The sequence below is a fragment of the Pyxicephalus adspersus genome, chromosome 7 (genome assembly GCF_032062135.1).
Source record: "Pyxicephalus adspersus chromosome 7, UCB_Pads_2.0, whole genome shotgun sequence".
NCBI classification, from domain to species: domain Eukaryota; kingdom Metazoa; phylum Chordata; class Amphibia; order Anura; family Pyxicephalidae; genus Pyxicephalus; species Pyxicephalus adspersus.
This window is the reverse complement of record NC_092864.1, coordinates 32,958,602-32,978,133: the sequence shown is the minus strand read 5'-3', so window position 1 is coordinate 32,978,133 and position 19,532 is coordinate 32,958,602. Positions and strand designations below refer to the sequence as shown.

The 19,532-nt window shown below is 40.1% G+C and overlaps 2 protein-coding genes across 7 annotated transcripts in view; one reads left to right on the top strand and one right to left on the bottom strand.

The window, feature by feature from the left end:
• Positions 1–256, bottom strand: part of ATG9A (autophagy related 9A) — a 20,291-nt gene extending 20,035 nt beyond the window's left edge. The window contains exon 1 of one of the 3 annotated variants that reach the window (XM_072418053.1): positions 136–256. The gene's annotated coding sequence lies outside the window, so the exon portion shown is untranslated. The other 2 variants (XM_072418055.1, XM_072418054.1) reach the window with 2 other exon arrangements.
• A 160-nt stretch (positions 257–416) lies between these two features.
• Positions 417–18,892, top strand: ANKZF1 (ankyrin repeat and zinc finger peptidyl tRNA hydrolase 1). Of its 4 annotated transcripts, none has more exons than XM_072418047.1 (16): positions 417–468; positions 1,308–1,435; positions 1,963–2,060; positions 3,212–3,314; positions 3,421–3,608; positions 3,683–3,798; positions 4,635–4,788; positions 5,728–5,947; positions 9,111–9,197; positions 10,600–10,743; positions 12,008–12,124; positions 12,937–13,207; positions 14,997–15,108; positions 16,308–16,475; positions 16,651–16,724; positions 18,116–18,892. In XM_072418047.1, the coding sequence occupies exons 1-16, from the start codon at positions 461–463 to the stop codon at positions 18,240–18,242; spliced, it is 2,115 nt and encodes a 704-aa protein (XP_072274148.1). In that variant the 5' UTR covers positions 417–460; the 3' UTR covers positions 18,243–18,892. The 4 variants fall into 4 exon arrangements, 3 of the variants coding, with proteins under 3 accessions (XP_072274148.1, XP_072274146.1, XP_072274149.1); XM_072418045.1 differs by having other exon boundaries at positions 4,635–4,842; XR_011921704.1 differs by lacking the exons at positions 16,651–16,724; positions 18,116–18,892 and adding an exon at positions 15,565–15,717 and having other exon boundaries at positions 4,635–4,842; positions 16,308–16,442.
• The last annotated feature ends 640 nt before the right edge of the window (positions 18,893–19,532 follow it).

The window sequence follows — 19,532 nt, the reverse complement described above, 5'->3', positions numbered from 1 at the left end:
GACACGCAGTGTCAGTAAATAGCAGTGTGTCAGTAAGCAGTTATATCAGTGACAGTACATGGTCACGCAGTGTCAGAAAATGCTCCCCGTCAGTTGCTCACACCCCAAGTTGCTCTCTCTGCCCTCCCCCGTCACCTCTCCAGCCCTCCGCCTGTCCCCCTTCTCTCCCGGGTTCAGGCTCTACACACGGCCGCTCCTCGCCTCTCCCCTCAGCACGGACTGACACTCACAAGCAGCGACATGACAGCTAACCAATCCGCAGGCGTCCCGAAGCCTGTGGGCGTGCTTTACACCAACTACAGGAGGGGCTGGCATGAGACCTACCTATGGAGCCCCGCCAGGCGGGGTTTAGGGTTTGTTTTGGGTCAGAGGTCAAGTAAAGCTCTTGTTGTCGTAGAAATGTTGCGGAAGTGACGTCATATGCGGAAAAAACGTGACAGTTGAAGCCCATGTGAGCAGCATGGAGGGGTGAGATTGTCTATAATGTCCTCATTTTTATGAACTAGTTCCATCTCATTTTTAGATCACATCAGGAGGAGATCTTTAGAGGCGGTGTCTCCTAAACTTCTGTGTGACTGACAGGGCTAAAATGTGGAAGCCTTGCCTTATGTTTATGGAGAAGGATGAATATAGTCCTTTAATATTCATTATTATTTTTACACAGTATTTATATAGCTCCAACATATTAGGCAGCACTGTACAAAGTCCATAGTCATGTTACTGGCTGTCCCTCAAAGGGGCTCACAATTAAATGGCCCTACCATAGTCATTAACAGTTTATGGTCAATTACCCTCACTATATTTTATTATTATTATTATTAAACAGGATTTATATAGCGCCAACATATTACGCCGCGCTGTACATTAAATAGGGATTGCAAATGACAGACTAATACAGACAGTGATACAGGAGGAGAGGACTGTATGTTTTTGGAATGTCAGGAGGAAAACCCCGGAAGACACAGGGAGAACCCGCAAACTTCATGCAGATAGTGTCTTGGCTAAGATTCGAATCTGGGACCTAGCACTGCAAAGGCCGGAGTGCTAACCACTGAGGCCCAGTGCTGCATCTTTTAAAAAAAAAAAAAAAAAAAAACAACAATATCCTCTGGCTTCAGTTCTTTTCTACTTGGAACAATTCTGACACATTATTTGCATGTGCGTTATAACTCCCAAGAGTTAGAAAATATTGGGGGTCAGAAAAAATATATCAAAGGCAACTGTACCTATGGGATGAAGCTTGGACAATCAATAACATCATCATAACGCTGTTTCTTCTTTTTCTGCACCCTACACGATGCTGCCAGGTCCCCCGGAGCGCAGACCTTTTGTCTGTTTGACCTGAGCCCAGAAAGTGAATTGTTCTCGGACCTCTTACTGAATATTACCAATAATGCAAAAGAAGGTTTTGCAGAAAATAAGCAGAAACTCCAAGGTAAGAATCTACACTTTTTAATTATTTATTGCAGAAGGCTGGAAAATGTAGACCAGTGTTTCTATAACATGGGGGAACCCTTAGAATAAATTTTAGGTCTTCAAGAAACCCTTCCTATAATTCCTATATCCACAGCTTACAGTATTTTAGTGTGGTGATCCATAGGATAAATGCCTCTTACATTGCTGGCCATTTGGAAGAATGTCACCATACAGAAAGACAAAATGATCATCTGTATCAGTTAAACTGAGAGTCACAAACTTCTCACTTCTGCTCAAGGAGCCCCCAGCAATCTCTTGAGGTACCCTGGTGAGTTCTTAGTTGAGAAAACCGGACATTGACAAACCTGTGCATTGGAGTATCTGAAGAAAGAACTGGCTGTGATATCCAGCACAAGGCTGTGAAAAGCTCACAGTGTGCAGTGAAATCAGTAAGCGCAGCATTGGAGATTGAAGGAAGGGCTGAATCTAGTTTTAGGTTGAATGATGCCTTGTGTACCTGACATTTGTACATTCATTTTCGTCTAGAAAGAAATAATGAAAATAGAGCATCCAATGTCCTGGAAATTTCTGATCGGATGAGCTGCACTGCTTGTCAGTGCACGTTTGACAGCAGAGAGGAACAGGTAACTGTTGTTGATTCTTACAGAAGCTGCATATTTTGCTATATTTGGCTATCTGTGTGCAATTATTTTATCCGGTTCTGAAGTATTATAAGAACTATATGATACAAGTGACTTCAGCTTTATTATTAATATTAATAATATTGTAAGAGGAGTGCCACCTGAACTGATGTCCCCACTGGAAGATTTCCTTCACCTCTTCTTGGGACTACTGTAAAATTTAGGATTTTTGTTTCATGTTTGTATCATTTGGATGATAATGATTATGGTGAATCTCCCTAATGAGACACAGACAACTACAAAAACATAACAGAGGGTTTATCCCTTCCCCACTCTATCCAAAAACTTCACATACTTAAATCAGAAGTCTATTGCATCCCCTTTCAGGTGTTTATTTTATTTTGTTAATATTATTCTGTTTATTTATATCACTAAATATATTACGCAGCGCTGTACAAAGTCTATAGTCATATAATTAGCTGTCCCTCAAAGGGGCTCACAATCTAATGTCCCTACCATAGTCATATGTTGTTGTTACAGTCCAAGGACAATTTGGGGGGAAGCCATACAAACTCCATGCAGATAATGTGCTGGCCGAGATTCTAACCTGTGACCTAGCGCTGCAAAGGCCAGAGTACTAACCTATTACATACATTTTTCCTCTGCAGTCACAGGAGGTTCTTCTTTTTCCTATGGTGGTGTCAGTGAGCAGACATTCTTGCAGCACTCTCATTTATTGTATGCTGAGTGCTACTCAGTCTTGGAGTACTGTGAGCTCAGCCTGTATGACGGTGCTGCCCCTGTAGGGTGGAAGCATGTATATGACAAGCTGGGCTTGCAGGAAATGTTCAAGATTATGAGAGTGGTCTTCTGCCAAAGTGACCACAAATACTGGCCCGAGGAGGTTGAGTGCAGTGCTGGAGCATGGAGAGGGTACAAAGAGATTGGCTTTAACAGATGAAGGGGATCTTAAAGTATAAAATAAAAGTTCTTTAACAGGGGGCAAGCACTCAATTTTAAATCCCCCCTCTGTCTTATAAACCTTGCAGCAAAGTCTGGGTATCTCATGGGCCAATATAACTGCTCCCATGTGCATATATTTTTCAAACTACACAATAAACAGACTTTTTTCACACATGACTTTCCCTTTAAAGAAAGAACACTACACTTTGGACTGGCATCGATTTAACCTGAAACGAAGAATCAAGGGGGCAAGTGCTCTGAGTGAGGAGGACTTTCAGGACAAGACGCAGGCAGGTGAGAGAGATCGTGGACATGACAAGCAGCAGGACGGGGTGTAATACAGGATATGGGTAAAAACTACAAGGATTGTAGTAAATAGTCTGTTTTTCCTCTCTTGCAGGCGATGTGTCCAGTATTTCTGGCTCAGATTTGGACAGCTCAGATGAAGAAAATTCAGGAGTTGCCTCTGAGCCAAGTGTGGAGTCAACTCCAGGCTTGGGGCATCCAACCCGCTCCCAAAGCGTCTTGTTCAGGAATGGACAGGGGAAACTGCTCTCCATGTACCGCTGTTTGTTAGGGATAGCAAAGGTTAGTTCTCAGCTATTGATATGCATAGGCAGCTTAACTTTTTTGAGCTATTGAAGACAATCTATGTATTTCAGGACATGGAGGTGAGTCCAGAACAGCTACTAAGCTGTGTAAAGAGCCTGCAAGACCGACCAACCGTGGTGATTCTTATGGCTGGGGGAGGACATTTTGCTGGCGCAGTGTTTAAAGGGTCAGGATACATATCTCTTCTTTCGTTTGTCCCATTGTATTGTCTTTTAACGAGTAATGCCTCCCTTTATATTGTATTTTGTACAAAATATAAAAGCCCAGCACACATGCCAGGGGCCCACACATCACAAACCGTACACCAAATTTGTATTCACTTGTTGCGGCTTCCAGTGCTGAATGCTTGCCAATTGCTTGCTGTATTCCAGATATACTGTAGACCAGTAATTATCAATGGTTTGAATGATGTTGTGCCTTCATTTGTTTAAGTAGGCAGTTTAACACGCACATTGCCTTCAGTATCTCAACAGTGTGAAGCTGCCCATCTACACCAACATAATAAAATACAAAAAACTGAATTTATTTTTGGAAGCATAATGCATCTGACAGGCTGCATGTCTGATTCAGCTTGTAAAATCTTCTTGAATTAGCCCATGCATATGCGGTGCATTTACATTTATTGATGTGGCTCTTCCAAGCATGCACTCCTATTCCTGATTCTCTGTAAAATTATTTGGCAGTGACATGAAGATTTTGACAAGGTGTTATTCAATCTAGTCTGCAATACCTAAATCAGGACAGGCGACTATAAGACTATAAGAATCATGTAAAGGTTCTGTTAGACTTTCATCAAGCCACACGTTGGATACTTAATGTACTCTCCTTTATAGTAACCAATTATATTGCCCACCTAAACTATCCATTCTCTGAATGTACAGTCTGGTAGTTCCTCACAGTACATTGATGTTGTGGTTGTAATATGTTTTGCAATCTTTAGGTGTTCCTATATTCTTCTCATCTTCAATATCCCATTCTGTTCTATTTGTCTCCCTTATACAGGAAGGAGGTGCTGAAACACAAGACCTTCCACCGCTACACAGTGCGAGCTAAAAGGGGGACTTCTCAAGCCCTGCATGATGCCCAGAACCGCAGTCACATGGCTAAGTCTGCCGGGGCAGCTCTGAGACGATACAACCAGGCTGCATTGATGACGGTGAGGATGATACTTCATGCATATGTCATACAATTTACAAGGTTCTGTAGAAAGGTCAGTCCACCCTTACTTATCCTGGTGGGGAGTCATTGCCTTCTATGATTTAAATGTTTCAGCAGAAATAATTTCTTGGTATTTGGTAATTCTGACTTTGGCTATGTCACCCTGGGAATTTCAGGTTTTCCTTTCCACTATTATATGTTCCAGCTTTTTCTGTTACATTCTCAATAATATAAAAAAGTAAATCAAATCTAGCAGTAGAAGCACTTCGTAATGAGAAGTGGAGACCCAGGAACTCTGCAGAGATCTCACAAATACTGATACCAAGAAATAGAAAAATGTTAACTCTTTAGCATCCAGCAGACACTTAAGCATCAATTTTGGGTAAACTGAGTTTTCAAAGCAGCATCCAATCATGTATTTTACAGAAATCCCTCTCCTTCAGTAGATGGCTTTCCTCTTCTGGGTTTATTGACAGCCACTGTCATTTGGTCCACCTCCGGGGAATCCAGGCTGTCATAGACACCCCCCCCCCAGGTTACTTCAATCATGGCAGCCTGGAGTCACAGGAGTGCAGCACAGCACTTGCATGTCATTACATAAGCAGTGTTCTGTGCCACAAGAAGGATTTTTTTTGTGTTATATTATACACCACTAATGATACAGAAGAGGAAGGACCTTGTAATGGTAATCAGCCATCCCAAAGACACTGGTATCTAAAGCAGACCTTCCACTAAAAATTAAAATTCTAATTTATTTATTTTTAGGTAGGCATGCTTGGAATTGAGGGAGGCAATTGGGAGGCTGGTACATATGGTAGGCTGTCTCATATGGTACTCAATGTGGACAGCCATAATTGTATTTCTTATAAATGAATGGTATTTTATGTCAGTGGTATTGTATACATTGTTCAGCTTATTATTTTGTGTTGTACACCAGGACATAAACCAATTGTTGCAGAATTGGACAGAGCACATCACAGAGGCTCATGGAATCTTTCTGCGAGCTCCTTGTTCGGATAAGGCCCTTTTTATGGGGCGAAACTCTCCCATACCTAAGAAGGACCCAAGAGTTCATGGCATTCCCTTTAGTACTAGGAGGGCCACATTCCGAGAGATCCAGCGTGTGCACACACAACTCTTTACACTTCAAGTACACGGTAAGAGCAGAGACCTGGGGCGGACTGTTCACATCCCTTACAATGAGCCTGATTTATTAAAGCTCTCCAAAGCTGGGGAGGATACACTTTCATCAGTGAAGCTGGGTGATCCAGCAGAGCTGGAATAGATCTGGTCCAGGATTCAAAACATTTGTTAGCAAATGGCATATGACTTTGAAGAAATCCATTCCAGGTTTGCTGGATCACCCAGCTTCACTGATGAAGGTGTATCCTCTCCTGCCTTGGAAAGCTTTAATAAATCAGGCCCAATGTGTCTGATCTGAAGAATGTCCTAAACGCAAAAAGGTTTAAATTGCAGCTTACCAGTCTTTAGATGTGGCACTATACTTTTTTTTTTTTTTTTTTTTTTATAGGCAATACAGAAAATATATGTTGCCAGAAATGCTGTGTGCTTGTCCCTATCCCTACCTTTATTGTGTAATCTATTAATCCCATCACCCCTTGTAATATAGATGATCAAAGGCAGACATATTTGTATTCCAGCCTGGTGACGATAATGGCTCCTTCCAAACATACAGTGAAGAAATGAATGCTGTCACCCTAGGGCAGGAAGTGTGTTATTTTACTGGTAAGACTGGTAAGCTGCCATATATTGGATTTTTGTGTTTGGATTAAGCAATTATTTAGTCTTCATTTCAGTACCAGAATTTTATAGGCGTTCTAACATGCAAAAGTAACAGGAAGGAGTTAAGCTGCTTGTTTGCCGGCAAAGAAATAATGGAAATGTTGCTAGTTTTGATTAAACATTGTCCTGTCCAATGCAGAGACGTCTTCCTAAATAAAGACTAAAGACATCATCACACTATTAAATTAATAACAATACAGTCTGAAAAGGGGCAGAGTTTATCCGTAGGTTTATTCTGCCAGGCCTCCAGGGCACATGTAATGTCATAGCTGACAAAGTGAACAATTTTTAGATATAATTTTGATTTTTTTCCCAATCATCAGTGCAGATCCCAGCAGCTATTAACTATTGGGACTGAGGGATGTTGGCTGGGGCTTTCGAAGGAGGGACTTTAATTAAAATATCCCAAGGACATGGCATCGTGTTTGGTGATGGTAATAAATAAATTGCAAACAGGAAGTCTTTTTAAGGCTGGCTCTACATGAACGGTTTTAAAAACGCATATAAACGTTCCTACCACGTTTATATGCGTTTTTTGCACTTTTACAAGCGTTTTAAAGCTTAACTTTAAAACGCTAAAAAAACTTTTAAACGCCTATGACGTGTTTTACCTCGAATTGCCGGGATATTACACAAGCGTTTATAAAAGTTTTACTTTTAACCCTTTCAGGGATTGAGTACAGGGGTACATAAAACCCCTTACTCATTACCTGAAAGGGTTAAAGTGTGTAAAGAAATTATACAAGGCTTTAATAGTAAATTATTTAATAAAATGTGTGTGTTTGTGTAATTAAACTTTTTTTTTTTTTTTTTTTTTACAGGTTATCTCAATGACAGGATGATTTCCAGGGTTGCAATGAGCACAGCCCTGGAAATCCTCCTGACAGTGAGGGATCGCAGGGCACTAGGGGTTAAATGAGGACAAGCCTCTCCATTCACCCCTAGTGCTCTGTGATTGGCTGAGGTTTTACATTTCTCAGCCATTCAGCACTAGACATGAATGGGGAGACTTGTGCCCATTCATCTCTAGTGCTCTGTGATTGGCTGAGAAAGAGGAAACCCTGATGACAGCTTAAGCAGGATTTCCCTTTCCTTAGCCAATCAGGGAGCAGAACAGTCAGCGGAGCTCTGCTATGCTGACAGCTCCACTCCCCTGATTACTCCCACAGCCCTAGAGGAGTTGTGACATGTGTTCTGTATCTGTAATACATGTCACAGCACCTCTAGGGCTGCAGGAGGGATCAGGGGAGCAGAGCTGTCAGCATAGCAGAGCTCCGCTGACTGTTCTGCTCCCTGATTGGCTAAGGAAAGGGAAATTCTGCTTGAGCTGTCATCAGGGTTTCCTATTTCTCAGCCAATCACAGAGCACTAGAGATGAATGGGCAAAAGGCTCCCCATTCATGTCTAGTGCTGAATGGCTGAGAAACGTAAAACCTCAGCCAATCACAGAGCACTAGGGGTGAATGGAGAGGCTTGTCCTCATTTAACCCCTAGTGCCATGCGATCCCTCACGGTCAGGAGGATTTCCAGGGCTGTGCTCATTGCAACCCTGGAAATCATCCTGTCATTGAGATAACCTGTAAAAAAAAAAAAAAAATCTTTTGTTACACAAACACACACATTTAATAAAATAATTTGACATTAAAGCCTTGTCCAATTTTTTTACACATATTTTAACCCTTTCAGGGTTCTGGGTGTTCAGAGATCTGGGAGTCTCCTTATTAAAGAGGGCTTCCAGAGTCCAAAGTCCTGCTAAAACTTTTATAAAAGCCCCCATTGTTTTCAATAGAAGCTTTCATAAAAGCTTAAAAACACTTGAAAAAGCCTCCATTCAGTTCAATGGAAGCGTTTTCAAGCTTTTCATGCGTTTTCCTGTGTTTTCTTGTGTTTATCCAGCGTTTTAATTTTTTAATCATTGCAAGCAACGTTTAAGATAACGCTCCAAAACGTACCTGAAGGAAACGTCCTGGTGTAGATTAGCCCATTGGAATGCATGGGGACTTTAAAAGCCTCAGGTTAAACGCTGGGGAAATAGTCCATGTAGACTAAAGCTACGTACACACGGCAGATTTTTATCGCCCGATAATCGGCATCGGCCAAATATCAGGCGAAAATCTGCCGTGTGTACAGTCGGTGTCGTCCATCGTCCGAACGACCGTCCTGCCGGATCCACGGACAATGGACGACAACCGATCCTAATGAAAGGGAAGGGGGAGAGCGCGCAGCAGGGTGCCGCTCCGTCGCTCTCCCCCTCCCCTCTCCATAGAGCATGAACGGTGCTGTATGTACAGCACCGTTCATGCATCGTGCAGTCCCTTGTCGTTGGAAAGGATCGTGAAAGATCCTTTCCAACGACAAAAATTGCAAGTGTGTACGCAGCTTAAGCCTAAACAGGATTCTACAAAGATTTACTACCGGTATGTCTTCTAATCAGAAGATATTTGTATACTTCTTACCTGTAGGAAGCATCACACTGTGTTATCACACCTGTAGTCATTTTCTTTATCTAATGCACAGACAAGGAAGTACCAGTCACAGAAACACGTGAGAAGCCTGCCAGAACCAGGAGACCCAAACGGACCGAGAACCAGGAGGAGATCAATGGTAATAAATGAAACCCGATGTAGATTTAAAAGGCCTAATATAATTCAACCAATATATTTTGCCATACAATCTAACACTACGTTATATTCCAAAAAATGCATCTGTTTGAGAACGTAAGAACTATTTAAAAACATTGTTTTTGAAACTTTTTCAGCATTTTAGTATATTTTTCATAAAAATCTTTTTGTTGTAAACCTAAATGGTCGGGTGAAAGTTTATGATTCAGGCAGGTGTTGACTGCAGATAGGGACAGGCTGTGTCGCTTTTGCAAAAACTATTCTTACCTGCCTGACCACTGCCCAGCTGTGGAGTTTGTGGCCAGCAATCCCAGGTTCCCTTGCGTGTACCAGGTCTAAAGTAATGTTATGTCATCCCATCCTGGTCAAACAGTAGAGCTGAAGGGCAACATCCATTTTAGAATAGGGCAGGTGAGTATTGAAAGATTTAGTTCTGATTTAATGGACATTTAATTCACATCAATCAGTATTGTATATCAGGCACCCCTTTCAGCAGCAACAAGGTTACTGTTTGCTGATTACACATTATTACACTGCAGTTTAGCAACTTGGTCAGGGAGCCTGTGATTGGACAGTAATTGGCTGCACTTTCATAAGGACATCTGTATCTCTCTCCTTCTAAAAGTACGTTTACAGTGTTAAGTTACATACACACATCAGATGTTTGTTGTCTGAAAGAAACCGCCTTAGGCATAAATCTAATGTGTGCAGCAGTCCAACAATGACATTCATCAAATCACACATTGAGGTTGATGAATAACCGCCTGGGAATGACTGTTGTGCTTTTCTAGGGAGCAGTGGGTGCCACTTGCTTATCCTCCCCCTTCCCAGCTCTATAGAACTGTTCTGTTCTGTATTTACAGTGCACGTTCCTCCATCTGTTCCTGGAAATTATCCTAAAAGATCATTTCCAGCAACAATCATCCTAGGTCTCTGATATCTGTACAAGGCTTTAGACTGACAGCATGATGTACAATGAAAGATCCTTGACTGTCTGAGAGTCCAATAGGAAGCTAATTTGTGTGTGCTCAATGTAAAAATACAAAATCTGCATATCACTTTTGTTCAGTAGAATAAGAAGTTGGAAGAATATCTGCAAAGGGGCACAGAGAACCATAAAAGCTCTATTTTAGTAGAACAGGGATAATGTTCAAAATAATGTTCAAAATCTTGTAAAGTTTTTATTACAGTGTAACCATTGTAAACAAAAACCTGTGTGTGAACACCAGACCAGGAAGTGAGAGGAAATTTCTCAGAGGTGGCACAGACAACATCAGAAATCTGACTGGTGTTAGATCCTTTCACATACAGGTTTAGACTGGAGTTGTATGATTAATATGTAGGCTTCCCTTTCATTATGATTCTCTGTGTTATGTTTACGTTAGATGCCCCTGAGCTGTCAGAAGATGATATTCCAGTGGCAGAAGAATATGTGGAAGAAGAGCTAACACTCAGTACACTAGATCTACGAGAACATGAAGTGCAGCCAAAAAGAAAAAGGAAAAAGAAGAAGAAGAAAAACGGATCAGGTGATTGTGCAGAAATTTGACTTATTTAGAAAATCTCCATACACTGCATAGTGAATCACCAATATTTAAGGGCAGGGAATATGTTGGTATATGAGCTGCAGAGGGGTCTTTGCTGTAGTTTGATTTTGAACTCCAGGCAAACCACTAAACACAGATAAATTACATATCGTATTAGGGAATTCAGTTTACCTGAAAAAGATTTGTATTTCTTTCTATCTAGTCTTGAGATTTACAGAGTTCCTATTAAAAGGTTTTCTGTACAGGGACTGGAAAATACTCCATACCAGGTCACATTCAGGTACTTACATTGCATACATTCCTAGTTGTTGTATCCAAGAACAATACAAAGCAATGACTAATAATGAGCTAATGTTTTGTGCCATAAATAATGCTTCTCAGAGTTCCATCAGATCACCTGAAACATTAGCATATGATAGCTGTGGGGCTACTTTGAGCTTCGTAGGAATTTGGTATAATAAAAGACTGCAGGTAGTATATTTTTTTTACATCAGACAGAAAACAGGTCGATTTCTCAATAGAATAAAATATCAGCGGGGTAAAACAACTGTACAGCATTGGGAACTATCACTGAGTGATTATTTGACTTGTCATTGCTGACCTGGTTCTATAATTTACTGCTTGCCTTTGTCACTGACCCAGGAAAGGTATGCAGCTCAGGAGTTCATGTTAAAAATGAACTCCTTATTATCCATATACTAATACAAAGTTTTAAAACGTTAACACCCATTGTTAGGACGTTACTTGTTGTAAGCAGATATAGTGTACATTTAAAAAAAATAAAAATATTAAAAAAAAAATAAAAATATTAAAAAAAAAATTACCATTTAAATTTGAACTAAAGTTCTACTTTACAAAATAAAGGATCAGGCAGGTGCTTATTGCAGAAAGGGTCAGACAATGCCCCTTCTGCAATAACCGTACCTGCTTGATTGTGTCGTAGAAATATGAAAGGTGAGCTGAGCATGTGCACTGTTGGCTTTGGGTGCCAGGGAAACCCTGTAATCCTGACTTCCCTTTCATGTGCCGGGGAAGAATAAACTTGCCTAGGAGTTATGTCATTCCAGGATGACCAATCAGGATCGTTGAAGATTGTTTTTAGGAAGAAGAACAAAGAAAGATAGTGGTGCCTTGAGATGGAAAGTGGATAGGTGAGTTGAGCAGCTTTAGTTCCACATATGATGAATGATGTAGTATACAAAATATATGTAATGGTGCTCACAATATAATGTGCTCTCTCCTGCAGAGTCTGCAACTACCCAGGATGAGGGAGAATTGGGTTTTATATCTCAGAGGGAAATAGATCATGATTATGTAGACGAGGAGTTGGACAATCACGAGCCATTGGTATTGGCATTGGATGGTAAGAACATAAAAATTCCCAATGCAAATTTAAAAAGGTCAGTGCATCTCAGGGTCTCTATTGATGAGATACCTGAGGTGAATTTTGCACACCCACTGTGCTGATTATTAAGGGTTCCAGCTCTCCCTGGTTAATCTTCTGTTCATTTATATTAGGATATACAGTGAATATAAGATAATTTTATTTTTTTGTCTATATTTCTTTTTTACATGCACTGCATTACACACATCTTCACACTGGCTAGGGGCTTTTAAAATAATTGACTGTAACACAGCTTGCAAAATGAACAGCATCGTACCATGCATAAATGTGTTCCATGCCTTCGGGTTAACAAAATGTACTGCTGCGGACAGGCCCTTCAACCCTTTATTTGCAGGAAGTTTTGACTGGACACAAAATTTTAATTTATTGGTTTCGAGTTAGAGAGAAAGAATTAGAACCTTTATTGGGTTTTTACTGTTATCCAGGGCTCCGTCAGGGAGATTTAATTTCCTGTACAGGTGACAATTATTTTACCAGATAAGAAACAAAATCTTCAGAAATTAACTAAAAGAAGAAAGGCAAGATTTTATTTCTGTCTGTGTTCCTGTTGAAGTTTTTTTTCTTACTCTGTCAGGTGAAACTGTTGTCAGCAGAACGGGAAGTCAGGAAAATACTCTGTATTGAACCTTCAAGGGCAATGCTAGGCATTCACTGTATGCTGATAATGTACATACCTACATACAAACAGATTGTTTAAAAGACATTGAATTTGATTTACAAATGGCAAGACTAATTTGATAACCATGTGCATACTGTTGTCTTTACACAAGGTGATGAGCTGAGCAGGGTGCGGAATGCCTTGTTCACGTGCTGCAAGACTGGAGATTCTGAGAGTGTTAAACAGATGCTGGGGGTTCTTCTCCCTGACTGTAAATCTTCACTGCCCCCTCTGACCCAATCTCCAGCCAGTGAGGTGGTGAGCAGACTGGTGAATGAGCGTCTTCCATTGGAGCAGCGTACACTCCTACACATAGCTGCAGCAGCGGGACATGGGGAAGTGGCTGGTCTGCTCATGGATGCCGGCTGGGACCCAGCTCTCAGGTAATATCTCAGGGACAATATATTTGTTCATAATTTAGGCATATTTAGCAAATCTGATTAGCTAAATGTAGAAACAAAAACATTCAAACCAGACTTCATCTTGTACTACTCTGACTTCAGAAACTTCATTTCTGCTGCTCTACTTTGTGGCTTCTTCTGTGTAGCCAGCCATACTTGCAGAAATTTCATAGAGCGATCAAACTTTCCACTCCATTTCTTTTATTGAAACCTCAAGGCAATCTTTAAGGAGGTGGGATTGAAAGTGCTTCAATTGTATGCAACAGAAAATATTTTTTTCCTGTTTTGCTTTTATTTCTATTCTATCTTTCAATAAACTGATCAAGCTGTCAATTTATTGCCCAGTTTTCACTTTACAACCATCCAAATTCTGCTCATTGATCAAACTCGTGGGTGATGGATTGCTTGGTTTTTGTTGATTACGTGCACAGTTGTGATTCCTACTGGCTTGAAAGAGGATGAATCTGAATGTACACTTGTGATGTGTCTGGCCAAAAAACTAAACCCTGGCTGCCCTATCAAATTATCTGTTTATTTCTGTACTTCAGTTTCTATAAAAATATTGCAAAACAAAATAAATAACTGCTGATTCCTGCCAGTTAGTTGCATTTTTTTATTTCTAGTTGCAAATTTCTGCAGGCTGACCTTCTCCTTGCAGCAATGCCATTCATGTGCATATGCTACAGCTTTCCCATCAGAAAAGCCTGTCAATCACTGAGCTGCCTTGAATGCGTTTCTGCATGGATAAGCACATCTATGCAGGCATAAATTCCGGGGCAGCTAAATGATTGACAGTGGCTCCTACAGCTAGTCTTGCTGTCATATTAGGAACTTAAATTTTCAACACTGCATGGCCCTGGACAGAAGACTAATTTAAACTGCAGCAATGTAAAAAAAAAATCTTGAAGCTTTGTGATTGTGGGGACAGGACTGTGCAGGATAGAAAAGAAAGGAATCAGTCATATGACCTGAATAAATAACCTGAAATAAAGTTATTCATGCTATTTTTATTGCTGTTATTTGTGCACAGTTCAATTGTTTAAGGGTTGTCTTAAAAGCAGGTGTTCTCAAAGGATGTTCTCTCCCCTCCTGCTCTTGTGACAACCTATACCTTAGATTTTCTCCTCACTGTCTCAGTTACATTGGTCACCAGGACAGATTTAAGGGGTTAATCTTCCCAGGCTTCCCCAATCATCACATGCATGGGCTTTGTGGATTGCAGAGCTATAGGTCTAAATCGGTATGGGGCATTGGACCTTTCAAATGATAGAGTAAGGGTCCAACTCTGAATCAACCTTTTCTATGTCAGCTGAAAGAAAATGAACTGTAAGAATTTGCACACCTTTTTGTTTTCATGCAGCTGGAATGTATTTAGGCGATTTGATGTAAACTGAAGGTTCAGTTAGGCTTAAGAATTAAGAAGACCTAAAAATGCATGAGAAAAAAATGCAGACTGTAATGTCAGTGCTAAAATGTTCTATAAATGCCTTTTTTATTTTTTTTTTTTATTTTTTACAATGCAGCTGTAGACTGATTAAGGAGAACTGTGCAAAATGCAATTCCATATAACAACCAATCATATATCATTATTTCCCAGTGATTAACATGTAATGTGATTGGTTGATTTGGTTTAATACATTTTGCATAAATTACTTGCTTTTTGATAATCCTAGAAGAGACACAGAGACTCAGTAAAAAACAGGCTGTGGTGGAACAATATATGTTTGCCTATTGCTTTTCTGTTATTTCTGAAATGTGTTGTTTTTTCTAGGGACTCTGCTGCACAGACGCCGTATTCCGTATGTGCTGACAAACGCACCAGGAACGCCTTTAGGAAATATCGAGAGGATAATCCAGACAAATACAACTACAGCAAATCTCAGGTGTGTGTTTGGGCTTCCACATCCTTTTGGCAATCTGCATCCTTGGGGTCACAACTGGATGGGGTCACAACAGCCACTTCTTCTTGTGTTTTTACTGCAATCTTTCAGCCATCTAAAAAAAATAAAAATAAAAAAAACACTAAATGTGTCAGTAGTTAGGTTGAAGCATGTATCCCAGTACAAAAGCCTGGAGACGATTCTCTGCAAACTTGAGGTGCTTTACTGTGCTGGTTTGACAAGCTTTTCATTACAACCTATATGTATATAAAGTATGAGTATAAATTAAGGGCAGTTACATATTGAAAGTCTGAAATTGGGAAAACTTGGCTCTCACCTTGCACGCCACTGTCTGTCTAAGGATATCAAGTGAACAGGCAAGATCAGTGAACTTCTGCCTCTTTTTTGCACTCAGCAGCTGGGGAAGACCCTAATCCAGACTATTTTACTTAATTGCAGGTAGGTTCAGGACCTGTGGTTTGTCTTAAAAGGGGAATCTGAATCAAAAACTTGCCTTACAAATGCTTTAGCATGGTAAATAATGAAATGGGAATTCCCATCGCTTCCTTTTTCCAAGAACACAGCAAGAAGTAACAGGAGGGCCTCTAAAAAGTGAGCATATATCCTCTTTAAAAAGTTGTCACCCCTCACCCTCTATTCCTCTGACAACTTAAAAATGTTGATTTGTCAATTGCTTTAATTTTCTGGAGACACTGACCACTAGGAACAATATACTCTACCTAGCTGGTGCAGCAGTAAAACCATACAGAGGGTCTGATCTATCCATATTCTACCCACCTTGATAAACACTTGTAGTAATCTGACACCTGATCCTGTTACCTGTAGCTTTCAGTAGAAATGCAGCAGATTTTTTTTTAAAAAGCCTGAACTAATAAAGCAATGTACGGTTATGGTTCATAATATGCTGCACATAAAGTTTGGGGGAAAAAACATGGGAGCCTCATGGAGTTCCTTCTCTCAAAGAAGCATAGAGTCTTTTGTGATTGGAGTGGAATAATATGACTAACTCTCCTCCAATCACAGAGCTCCTTACTGCTCCGTGTGTAAAGAAATCCATGGAACTTTGCTGCTTGCACACCATGGCCCAATTTTTATGAATGTGGCTGCTTGTAGTTTAACATTGCCCAGTGCCATTTATCAGAGGGTCCCAGAACATGAAATCTTTTCATTTGTGAAATTAGATCCCAGGACCATTATCGGAAGAGGTCGAAACGCGTCGGGTTGAAAAGAAACGAGCTCAGAAAGCCCAGAAGAAGCAAAAAGAGAAAGAGGAGAAGGAAGAGCGGCTGAGGAAGGAAGCCGAGGAGGCTGAGAAGAAAAGATTTGCTGCACTGAGTGACCGTGAGAAGGTGAGACAGAGACAATTCAGAGTCAGTTTCTACTGATCATAATTCCATCCTCAGAATGGGGCATGTGATCTGGACCCTGAGACAGTTTTGATGGATTTAGTCTGAAAGATTTACAGTAGCTTTTTTTCTCTGTGCTGCTTTATCACTATTTGACGCCCTTCCCTTTTCTCCGCAGAGAGCTCTAGCCGCAGAACGTAGACTGGCTGCTCAGCTCAGCCTAAGCAAAGAGAGCGCTGGCAGCAATGTGAGGTAAGGAGAGCTGAGACTATAAAGGCTGGCGCTTTAATGATGCTATTGATGTATGTTAATTTCTTCAACATTTTTCGATGTATAAGTTGTAATTTGTATAAGGTGGTCACCATGTTTGCCCTTTACATACTGTGGCTCTTCTGACTTTCATATCAGTACTGAAAAGTTTAACAATCCTTTGCTAATAGCCATATTTATGCAACGCGTTTTGCAGATCTAGTATGCTTCTTCGTGAAACAGGTTTACTGTTTACTGTCTTTTTAGTTTAAAAAGACAAATCGCTTAAGTGCAATCAGGCCCCAGATGGAAACACACAGACCACAGATGGCAACCAGCAGCAGCAGGACTCCCAGAATAAGGAATGTAAAGACAGAGAAAGACTGGTAGGATGGAAAATATTTAGGTTTAGAGAGAATGTTTAAGTTTATGAGCAATGACTTGTTAAACTTTTCTGTATTGTAATCTACTAATACCACCTTTTTATTTATTTATTTATTTATGTATGGTCCTACACATGGCTTCTTACTTTTTGTTATAATGATGCATCTGTATTGGTATGTCCTTTTAAATTTAAATAATAAACAAGATAATTTGGGTAAACTAGGGAAAAATGATAGGTAAATAGGAACACTAAATAGTAAATAAGAATATTAAACTTTTGTGTTTTATTCATCTACAGATCAAAAGGATAAACCTCTGCACTGACTGAAACAGAGCGGACACAAAACTAACCCCGTCTTCTCCCCAGCCCTTTTTAGCTGGGCGCAACACCCAGCACTTTTCAGTAACCGCCTGGCTGTTTTTGGGTGGTTAGTGAAAAGTTGGGTCAAAATCTGCCTGCTTACAGCTTCTTCCTACCCACAATTTTCTGGGGAAAATATTGCTAGCAATACCATTTTTTTTTCTCTCTGACATCTGAGCATTGTTTATAAACCCACAGTCAGAGGTCCCACCTCTCTGGTTTAAGGGAAGTCATATATTTATTTAAAATAGTGCAAGCAAGAACTGGTAAATTCATTAACGGATAACCTTGGCTAGGAATGTGTTTTCAGAAATCACAACTTTTTGGTAAATATTGCTCTCTAAAGTTACCCTTTAACTTCCCTAGGTATTGTTGGTGTACAAGAGCATTTCTCTGGTACTCTATAGGACTCATGGATCGTGAATTGCATTGTGCAGATGTGGCTCACTGCTTGGCAAGCACAGGCACCTAAAAGGGGTTTTCTTTCTAGGAATGAATAGAGCAGTCATATGGACACAACATAGGGGGGAAAATCACTCTGTGACTCGTGTACCAAAGCCCATAAGTTTTTCACGATATTACACTTTTAGCTGTACTTTAAATCTCCCAGCATGCACCTGACCTCTCACAGTGTTGTTTGTTTTTGCAGGCGATGTTGGCTATGCGGAGAGTCTCTTTTAGGAAAAGTGCCCTTTGAATACCTTGATTTCTCCTTCTGCTCCACTCGCTGCGTAAAAGAACATCGACAGGGCCAGTCCAGCAAATCTCAGAAGTAGCAGAATGTCCGAGGGAGGGAATAGTTTGATGTGTTCATGAACATTGCTGCTGCAGCCACTACATACCTCAGTCCTGAAAGATGGAACCTGTCATGGTCATTGTCAGAGAAATATGTCACCAAATCTTCAACTTTTATAAATTGGATTCAAATAGAAAAATGCTTGGTTTAGAAAACATTTATAAATATACTACTATATATACACTGATAATTATATAACTATAGGAAAATATGGTGCTGTGACTGATTAAAAGAAATCATCTGACAAATTCTAGAAAAGTGGCTATAAACTACACAACCCACTCTAATTTAGAGTGTTATATGATGATCAGACAGGACATGGGGTGATATTATGCCCTTTTATCAAGCTGGAAAGTTTGTGTGACTAAGATGTCTCACCAAGAAGCAAGGAATTGCTTGCACCACTTCTGTGTTCAGGGTCACACGAACAAAAAAAATGGGAAAAATGGGCTGGTCCTGGCAATATAATAGAGAATGGACAGCTTTTTTTTGTTTTAATGATTTTTGACTAATAATTTAAGCCACTATTTTTTAATCCTTCATAACTTTAGCCAACTACATCAAATAAATATTTATTATTATGTGTAGCTATAATATAGAATTTGTTATAAAATGCTTTATCTGCTGCGATGTTGGGTGATTTATTTTAGGTCTAGGGAGAAGTCAAGGACCATAAACAGATTTTGGAATATTAAAGTGAATATCCAAAAGAACAACTACTCCACCTTCAATAAACCCCCACGGTGTTCAGTTCAAAGACCTGTTCCTGGAGTCACAGGGGTGATAAAGTCTTCCAGCAATCAACCAATCTTTCCTAGCAAATTATTTGAAAGACAAAGTATCAATCTTCTCCTTGTTTCAGCCTATGGTTAGGTACACATATCATATGACACTCACTTGATATGAAAGGTTGTGCTCATCTTGGGTGAGAATCTGACATATGTACAGAGGTCACCTGACATAGTTTATAGATCCATCTTGGCAGATGAATCCGAGTCAAGAGAGAAGAGCACAGTGGGGTTCTGTTCGTGTGTTCTCTCTAAAGCGCAGAGCGGTGCTTTGCATACAGTGTTAGTTCGTTCATCTGTCACTTTTGGCACTGAAAATCATCACAAAGTTTTTTTTTTTCAGCGCCTGTATGCTGCCTAAATGATCTTTGACTTGGTAGTGACAAATGCCAGTTAGAATAAAATGTATACCCTGTAAACAATATGGATTTCCAATAAATTATGCTAGCATACATAGAATGGAACCTGAAGACTATTTCATT

Coding starts and splice junctions, on each gene's coding strand:
- ANKZF1 (XM_072418045.1), top strand. Junction 3,799..4,634: donor GCTGGCGCAGTGTTTAAAGG/GTCAGGATACAT, acceptor TCCCTTATACAG/GAAGGAGGTGCTGAAACACA. Junction 4,843..5,727: donor TTACAAGGTTCTGTAGAAAG/GTCAGTCCACCC, acceptor GTTGTACACCAG/GACATAAACCAATTGTTGCA.